This window comes from Carlito syrichta, unplaced genomic scaffold (genome assembly GCF_000164805.1).
Source record: "Carlito syrichta isolate Samal-C Ts95f unplaced genomic scaffold, Tarsius_syrichta-2.0.1 Scaffold315131, whole genome shotgun sequence".
Lineage (NCBI taxonomy): Eukaryota > Metazoa > Chordata > Mammalia > Primates > Tarsiidae > Carlito > Carlito syrichta.
Window position 1 is genome coordinate 406,451 of NW_007259227.1, and position 10,137 is coordinate 416,587.

General features: G+C 35.3%; 1 protein-coding gene across 1 annotated transcript in view; it reads right to left on the reverse strand.

The window, feature by feature from the left end:
- Window positions 1-8,147, reverse strand: part of LOC103274923 (MAM domain-containing glycosylphosphatidylinositol anchor protein 2) — a 127,622-nt gene extending 119,475 nt beyond the window's left edge. The window contains exon 1 of the mRNA XM_008072340.2: window positions 7,884-8,147. Within this exon, the coding sequence (XP_008070531.2) occupies window positions 7,884-8,091 (208 nt within the window). The 5' untranslated portion in view covers window positions 8,092-8,147. The remainder of the gene's footprint in view (window positions 1-7,883) is intronic.
- Window positions 8,148-10,137: the final 1,990 nt, after the last annotated feature.

Consider the following 10,137-nt stretch of genomic DNA (forward strand, 5'->3'; position numbering starts at 1 on the left):
TGTTGTGTTATGAAGGTAGAAAGAAGCTTACCTGTGCCCGTATCTTAAAATTATCTCATCTTACTTTTATATGACTATACTGTTTTGCTTTTAAAACATTTTCGCATTGATTAGCTTATTTGATACTCCACAAATTAGGTAAGTCATGGGAAGCAGACTTATTATCTCCCATTCTACAGATTAAAAAACCAAGGCCAAAAAGGTTTGAATAGATTGCACAAGATAGAGCTGTTAGAAGATGTTAAAAATCTTTCATTTATGGGAGAACAACCATTATGCAGGGACCAGGAATAAAAGACAGTCATACCTACAATAAATTATCCAGAAACTTTCCATCTGGACCACGGGAATTCAAATAATATGTTTCATGTTATAATTTGATACTGTGATTTCTGACATAACATTGCACTTATACTGTGACAGACTATATTAAGCTACTTAGGTTGCCATAGCAAATACTGTAGACTGGGTGTCTGAAACAACAGAAATGTATTTCTCCATATTTCTGGAGGTTGGCACAAAGTAACGGTTGGTTTCTGATGGGGGTTCTCTTTCTGAATTGCAGGTGCCCACCTTCTCACTGTGTCCTCACACAATGGAGAGAGTGAGAAGGCAAGTGCTCTGGTTTCTCTTCCCATATAGGCTCTAATCACATCAAACCAAGGCTCCATCCTTATGGTTCATCAAACCTTGATTATTCCCCAAAGAAGAAAGACATAATTCAGTCCATCCCAAAGTTTGTGTCTTATCATCTGCTTCTGGTTGCATCTAAAGTTTTAATTCTATCTCTTCCTGGTTCCAGATGTGGTTTTAACCTGGGTCCAACTATCATTATGCTCTTCTTCCTCTACGCCAAGGTCAAATGCTTAAGTTTTGATGCTTATCTTTTCAAGTCCACATTAATTTTGCAAAATTCAATTAATTTTCATCCTTAGAACATGCTTTAGACTCTAAAAAGTATTTGTGCTTGAACTTTTCCTATCACTGGATCATTGGTCTATTAGAACCAATAGGTATGTCATTCAGATATTAATGTAAATAGAAAGAATGATTTTCTAAGTTTGTCTATATTTTAAAATATCTGTAGTTAATGAAATATAAATGTGTAAGTTTGTCTACATTTTAAACTACTGTCGTTAATGAAATATAAATGCCAAAATGTAATTGTCAAAAATCTACTTTAAATTTATCTTTGACATTACAATACTTTAGTTTTAAGAAAGTCTAATAGACTTTTGATAGTGACACTGGTCTGAGTCTTTCACTGAAGAAATTACACAATTTTATAATGAAGAAAATGAGTAATGCAGAGAATTTAAGGAGTCATCAAACTGCTGCGATAATAATAAAAATAATTGAAAATTTTAAGTATGATATAAAATATAGATTACTCATAATATATTTACTGAAGAAAACATTTGTCTAAAATAGCGTATAAACTTAAATCCAATATTTCATTGTACATTTTGGTAATTTTTAAAGTTGTAGCATTAACTTGCATAATTAATACTTACATTTTTATTTCTACTTTCTAAGATTCTGCATGGATTCACCTATATTTTATCAAGCTTGATTATTCAAATACCATGTTAGCATCACTAACAAAAGAGTCACTGAGGTAAGTCAAAAAGAACTTGAAGTATTTTACTCTTGGCTTTCTGAGTCTATGCTAGTTTATCTGACAAAGGATGTTGATATCATCTCTTCTGCACATATAACAGGGTTGTTTGAAATGAAAAGGATGTATGTTCAATCACTCTGTATACTCCAGAATGCATTAAGAGTTGTTAGGACATATTTATTTTTTGCTTAAGGTTACTTTTTAATACAACTGCAACTCATAAGCTGGCTGAAACATTGGGATCTATTAGTCTATTTGTTGTCATTATAAGTAAAATTTTAATACATTTAGCAGAATGTTGGCCCTGAAAAATATTTGATTTGACATTGAAGTTTCTTTCCTTTTAGAATTATCACAGATAATTTTACTGGAAATTATATTTTTTTGTTTACAAGGTTAAGTTTAAACTGTTCTTATTCCTGATAGTTATTAATGGTTTTTCAACAATCTTATGTGGCTCATTTTTAGACTTTCATAAGAAATAATGTCTTGCTGAATAGCACAAAAAATATGCATTGCTGGAGAATAAAATATACTTTCTATATGGTCAATCCAAATTTAGAAAACAAGAATAAAATATTTTATTTTGATGTGGAATCAAATTATATTTGGTTGTTATTTCTTCCCCTTTATTCTTTAGGACTCAGAAATGCTAGAGTCCTTCAACATCCCATCTTAGGCAATATTACAGCCCTCAGTGGTTCTGGGTAAAAACATGTATTCTTTTTCCAAAAAAACAAGTCTCATTCTGTCCTTATTAAATCTCTAGGCTCTGTCTAATTTTTATTATGTGTCTGATCTACTGATATTGATCATGGAGAAAGTAGTGGTCCTAATATGTCAATCTGACTATCACAGTATGCCAAAAGGAAACTACAGAATGTTCAATTCTAGTAAAATTTCCAAACTAAAGGTGACAGTAGCAGTCCCAGGCAAAATTTTGCTTGCCAAAAATTTATTTCCCTGATTATGGGAAGGGATTAAATTAAGAAGGGCTTCTTTAGTTAACTATTTTCTCTTTTTTTTTTTGAGTTGGAGTCTCACTCTGTCGCCCAGACTGGAGTGCAGTGGCCGCTCCCGGCCATCGCAGCCTCCGCCTGCTGGGCTCCGGCGATCCTTCCACTTCAGCCTTCCGAGTAGCCGGAATTACAGGCATGCACTACCACGCCCGGCCGATTTTTAGATTTATGGTAGAGATGTGGTCTCGCTGCCCAGGCGGGTCTCGAACCCGCCGGCTCAGGCAATCCACTCACCTCAGCCTCCCAAAGGCGCGGGAGTACAGGCTGAGACACCGAGCCGGCTAGTTAACTATTTTCAATGGATATAGCAGTTTCATTCACATGTAGGCTAAATTCACAAAGGACTCCTAGTGGCAGAAAATACTGGTTCTTGCAGCAGACGGATCCTAAGGTGACTCCAGTGATTTCCACCTACTGGTTTTCTTCCCTTTGCGTAATTCCCTAAGTGTAAGGGAAAACTGTGACTTCTTTCTTAATAATAGAATCTAGCCAAAATGTCGAAATGTCACTTCAGATTCCATTTTAGCAGACTAAAGCTGGAGATTCTTCTTGTGGGCCCAATGAAATAAGCAGCCATATTTGAGAATCCCATGTGACAAAGAGTTGTGGGTAGCTTTTAGGATCTGCAGGCATATTGTATTCTAGAGCCCCAGGTTACCCTTTAGTCAATAACCAGTAAATGCCAGGGTCCTCAACCATATAAACACAAAGACATGAATTCTTCCAGTAACTTGAAAAAGCTTGGAAGAGATTCCTTCCTCAGTTGAGTCTTTAGATAAACACCACCCCTACAAACATTCTGATTTCAGTCTTGTGACCCTGGAAAAGAGGATCTAGTTTTAAACCATGCTTGGAATCCTGACACCCAGAAATCATGATATAATAAGTATGTGTTGCTTAAAGCTGTTAAGTAGCAATTTCTTATGCAAAAATAAGTAACCAGTACAGCACCCTCAATTCCACTGTGTGTAGCAGTAAAATCTTTTAAAAGTCTATAATTAAACCTCTTATTATCTTTTAAAATTATACCAAGGCTCTAAATGCCCATGGTTCCTGAAAAGAGGGTCTGACTATCATTAATGGCAAGGAGCTAACTGAGATAAAAACCATAGATCCAAGATTTTCCTTGACAATCTCATTTTAATTTCATTGTAATATATTTAATAAGGGCAACTTAAAATATGTATAATAAAATAAAATGTGATTTAATGTTCTCAAGACCATATATATATATATATAACCATGGCCTTTATTGTAGGCAAAGTTATTGCCAATGAGATGCAAGCAGAAAGGGTGTCTGAAATTTGGGGGAACTGTCCTCAAAAAGAAAGAGTATGCTTTTAGTTTGGGATAAAATATGGAAGTAATAGCTAGAATTTAAGTAGCCATTAGGACAATGAGATGCGGTATTTATTGATAATGGTTGAACAATAAGATAGAAAAAGCCTGAATCCATGAGGACTTTGCAGAACAGAAACATTACGTTACTTCCTGAAATGACATCTATGCCTTAACCTGAGTGAAATAATTTTCTATCCAGTTTAAATCATGTTTACTTGGAGTTTATTGACACATTAAGATGCTCTACAAATATCAACATATAAAATTAATTTATGAGTCATAAAATATTATCACAGTCTGCACTTTTTTATTTGACTGAAGAGCAAAGATCAACATAACCCTGGTAAAGTCACAAACAAAGTTCACCAGGACACTACAGAAGAATACACAAAGGACTAGTGTTATAAAATAAAGTAACATGTGAAAAAGGTACAGAATCCTGAAAATATGTAATGATTTGGTGGAAGGCAATAGTCTAATTTGAATTGAGTTTGCAGTTACTGGTAGAATTGAAGGAGACATGATGCTATATATGTTTTTTGAGATATTAATGAACGGTTTGAATAATTATGACAATGAAGAATTTCCATGTCCTCTTACAGGCTAATTAGCATTTCTCACTTAAAATAAGTCTTCTAGGAAAGCAAAACCCAGAAATAGGAAAAATGAACAGAGAGATAAAGGGGATAGAGCCCAGGGATCAAATAAAAGACTGCTGCAATATCCCAGAAAATAATAGACGACTTAACAAGGGCAAAAGGAATAGAAATATAATTCTAGTTTCAAGATACTATACAAGTTTAAAACTGGAATGGTTTTGAGAGAGAGTATTTATTGCTCTATTTATGATGTTTAATCTAGTACCTGGAACTAACTTAGTAGGTACACAGTAAATATTTCTTAAATGCCTTCTTTTTTTTTTTTTTTGAGTTGGAGTTGCACTTCTTTGCCCAGGCTGAAGTGCAGTGACACGCTCATGGCCACTGCAGCCTGGACCTGTTGGGTTCAGGCTATCCTTCCACCTTGGTCTTCCAAGTAGCTGGAACTACAGGCATGTGCCACCATGCCCAGCAATTTTTTTTATTTATTGTAGAGATGAGGTCTCAACAAGTTTCCTGGGCTGATCTCAAACCCATGAGCTCAGGCAATCCTCTCACCTCGGCCTCCCAAAGTGCTGGGATTATAGGCATGAACCACCACACCTGGCTTAATTATAAATTTTTATTAGTTGAGAGACAGTATGTATTGGTTGTTTCATAGCCAATTATAATTTATGGTTGTGCAATAGAAGAATTATAGACTATATTTCTCTGGTTACCTTTTGAAAAAGACACAGTTGCTTTATTATTTTTCATTTGAAAGAAGCTAAAATTATCTCCATTGATCAAATTCTTAAATGTTTTATAAAGCTAAGTATACATAACTGTGAACAGATACTTTCTAGAAGTTAGAAGGGCATTCTACATTGATCTCTTGGATTGTATAGGGAACATGATTGCCAGCTTATTTTGCTCCTAAATTCTAACATAATATATATCCATGCTTATGTTGTTACATGAGCGTTTTCACATTTTCTTTACGAAAATTAGTCAAAAAACTGAAACAGGAAAAAAATCCTTTTTTCATATTACTCATCTCCTTGTCTGACTTGCCAATAACTCTCTTTGTCACCTGACACCTATAAACATGTCATTAGAAACATTTTGTCAGAAAAAAATATATTAGAGGAAAGAAATATGAAAGTATGACTAGTGGGAACATAGCTAGAATAGCTTAAAACTAATATCACGATTGCTAAGTATTTAGGAAACACAATGAGAACAATTTGAAAGCTATGGATAATTTAAAACTTTATAAATTAATGCTGCATTTTACTGCAAATTGCCTGGTTGTTCTTGCTTAAAAAAAGAGTAAAAGTGTGTCTTCATTAATCTCTGGTACAGTCAACAGAATTTTCCAACAGATACTCTTATATGGTTCCCTCCATAATCAAGCTGCTGGAAACACCTTGTCCCCACTGTAATTGTGTAATATGTATAACATTTCAATGTTGAAGCACTCCTTGGTATCTTTGTCAATGTATAGGTTAAACCAATGCAGATTACTGATGTAGGTGGCCAGTGAGACCTCCCAGGTTGCTTTTCTTTACAGATTCTACCACTTGTGGCTGTAAGCCTGTTCCAATTAACTCTCTAGGAGGTAAAAGCAACCCTTGTTTACAACTCTGCTGAACTGTAAGAAATTTGTTCCCATGACTCAAGGGCCTAGCCAGCTTAGGATAATAAAACTGAGAATAGTTGGTATTCCTTGCCCTTTACAGCTTAAGGTGGTTCCACGGGTTCTTTTGCTTGTGGCTGCGTTATTAAATACTTACACTGCCTCCTTCTCTTCTTTCTCGTATCTATTCCTGCCTCTCTTTTGTAAGGATACATGTTATTGCATTTAAGGCCCACCCAGAGGTTCCAGGATAAACTCTCTCAAAATCCTTAACTTAATAAATCACATCTTTTGCATATAAGATAATATTCTCATGATCCAGGGATCAGGACATAGGCATGTCTTTTGTGGGGTCATCCTCATGTGAGTAATGTTGTCCTAAGGACTTTTGGCTTTGTGGTAATCCCGCGCCTTTGGGAGGCTAAGGATGAGTGGATTGCCTGAGCTCGCGGGTTCGAGACTCGCCTGGGCAGCGAGACCTCATCTCTACAATAAATCAAAAAATCAGCCGGGCGAGGTAGTGCACACCTGTAATTCCGGCTACTTGGAAGGCTGAGGCGGAAGGATCGCCAGAGCCCAGCAGGTCGAGGCTGCGGTGGCCGGGAGCGGCCACTGCACTCCAGTCTGGGCGACAGAGTGAGACTCCAACTCAAAAAAAAAAAAAAAAAAAAAAAGAATCAAAATAGAAAAGACTTAAATTCAACTGAACTTTAATAAGGAATTGTAAAACTTAGAAGTTTCTTTCATTAGTCAATTGTACTCTATCTACCTAAGATTACATTTTAGGAAGCAAAAAGGCTCAAGACAATTCATATCTAAAGAGTTAGCTCAAAAGTGCTAGAATCGCTAAGAATTTGTATTATTAATAAACTAATTTTAAGTCTGAAGCATTTATATCATTTTTATAATTGCTTTAAATATAATATACAACATCCACCTTCTTCTTTTACTAGCATGACACATTAACTATTACAACTAACTACCCAGGACAAAACAAAACAAAACAAAAAAACAATTAGAAGTATTTCTTTTTAATGCATGCTTAAATCATAACTCAAGAATAACACTTCAGTATACAGATTGTAAAAATAATTTAAATAAATATGTAAGACTTAACACAGAGAAAACATTTAAAAGACAAGGGCATCAAAAGTGTCAATACTTCTACCTAACTTATTATGTGCCAGAGACAGCTGTATTGCTTTTCCTTGGAATGTTTGTGAACATATGGCAAGCCAAACACAAAATAGAGAGGTAGTAAATAAATCAAAAATTAAAACACACACACTCACACTCTAGTGTTAAAGAAACCTGAGCTGGTGTCCATTCACAAGTGATTTTAGAATTGTAGAAGAAAAATTTTTGTCTAAAATTTGCAATTTGTTCTGAATAAAGCTAGTTATCATTACAGTTTGTTTCTTTGTTATTGAAATACTTAAACTAACCAACCTCATCACTAAGTCCACTTGTATTTGAATAAACTTCTGTATAATTGTATAGGCATATCACTAGTTTATTAAAATAGACTTGTTTTGAGAATGAATGAGTACAAGCTCCAAATAGAGCAACTTGCTCTATGCCCCACTGATTTACAAAATGTTTTCATTCTTATACTGACATGAGCTTAAGAGTCCCTTGGTCTAAAATACATATATACATATAAAGCCAAATATTTAAAATCCTACCTGTAACAAGAAAGCTGCATCTCCCAGCTCCAGCTTCATTTATGATGCTACAATTATAAACCCCGTAGTTTTCATTGGAAAGACTCTTCACTGGGTACTCTGTGTACTCCTGAGAGTCGAACTGACCCGTCCGTAATAATTTATTGCCTAAGCGCCACTCATAGGTCAGCACCCGTATTGGATAGGCTCTCAGCACTCTGCAGCTCATAGTGACACTTCGGTCCTGTCCTTGCCGGATTTCCAGGAATGCTGGTTCCACAGCAGGGGGATCTGTAGAAAAGATAATGTTAACATAGATGAGAGATGTGACTCTCAGCAAGCCCACGGCTATTTTTATGATGAGAAGCTATTTTTAAAAACACATGCAGCAATAGAGAATAGTATAAGAGGTGGGTGGCAAACATATTTAGGCTCAGGAATTTCAGCTTGGGCTGGGAAATGTGATTTCCCGAGTGTGGGCAGTGAATGAGCCTCACAGCTTTACAAAAGCACTGCAGGTGAAACTAGCAGAGTTAATATAAAATTGTCATGACTACGTTTGTTTATACTGTCAGCAACCAAATGCTCTGAATATGAAGTGCAGACTAAAGCTGGGCCTTCAAACCAGAATGAGAATCTGAAGCAGATAATACTATTGGTTCAAGTCAGTGGATTCAAATTAATCCCATGTAAGGCTCAGCCTTGGGTTTCCAGGTACCGTTATTTAATAAAATAGGTAACACAGTTATCTATACATTTATTTTCTAAATAAATTGGTCTAATCTTTTTCGGTTTCAAGTCATACTATTCATATATAAACTTTAAGCAAACTTTGCACATTATACCAGATATGGGAGTGGTTTTCAACTAACTGCAATGGCTCATTTACCTGGCATAATTTTTATTTTTTAACATACAATTAAAGCTTACTGCATTAGGTTTCTAAATTGTTTACTTTTTATGAAATTTCCTAAAGGTGTGACCTGCTTTTCTCTTTATTTAGAGTATACAAAATACAGTGCTTTTCTTAATTACTCTTAAATCTCATAATTAGTTAAAATTATTTTCTGGGCCCTAATGATTCATTAGATCAAAGAAACCGTGCAACCACTCAGGACTGCACTTCAAACCACAATCCCATTCTTCACTACATGTATATGACACTCTTGTGAATTATGCAGTATAAAAACTCTGCAACTCTACCTGGGGGCCCTTTCTTCAAGATGCTAAAAAGTTTAGGATTATCACACCAAATGTGCCAAGTCTTATATTTTTTATATGTTATTCCATCTGGTGTTTTAAAAATAACATTAGTCTCCCTTTTCCTTACCAAGCTGTTGACTGATCCTTCTTCCTTCTTTCAGAAAATATTTTTAAACTTTCATATTAATTCTAATATTATCTATTTACTCAATTTTTGGTTTCAAGCCTTTTCTCTAAAAGTAGTACAATTTTTCTTAATATGCAAGAATAAACTTTCTGTTTCTGTATACTATCATGGTCTAACCCAGAAGCCAGTGATTTAAAAAGTTAATTTACAAAACTAAAGTATAGAAAATAATTCTAGGACAGTAAGTTAAAAAGGGGGAGGGGGTGACATTATGAGGACTGACCAGGCAGGGCATCATGGGAAAGGTCAAACTTGAGTTGTGTTTTCCAGGATACACGGGAAAAGGTAAGGAGGATCAGCAGTAAGAAAGGTCACTCCAGATTTTTTAAAAAATGGGTATGTGCAAAGCCAGAGAGGAAGGGATGTTCAGAGAAATACAACTAAATTAGCACAGTTGGATGCATGAAAGACCATGAGGGTGCGCGGGCAAATATAGATAGAAAGAAAGGTAGAGACTCTATTCAAGGATATTTGAATGCCATCTTGCAGAGTTTGGATTTCAACCTGTTGGAATTTGGGAGGAGGTCCTTTAAATTTTTTAAATAAAGTATTTACCTGATCAAAACATTGTTAAAGAAAAATACTGTGGCAGACAGGAGAAGCATAAACCAGAGAGAAGAGACAAATTGCAGAGAAAAAGGCATCATAGGTGAAAGCTTGAACTAAGGTGAGGTCAGTGGGTCCAAAAATGATGCTTTAGAAAATGAAGTGGAGAGTGATGTCATTCAGCAAGACAGGAAAGAAAAGGAGAGGCAGTTTGGGGTAGGGTGGACATGCTGATTTTGTGTACCTGTAAGCAAAATATTTCTTCATCTCCAAATATATGGGTTTTTTTTGTCCTGTGTGTGTTTGAAAAGAAGGAATAGTCTGTGGTTTTCGAGTATG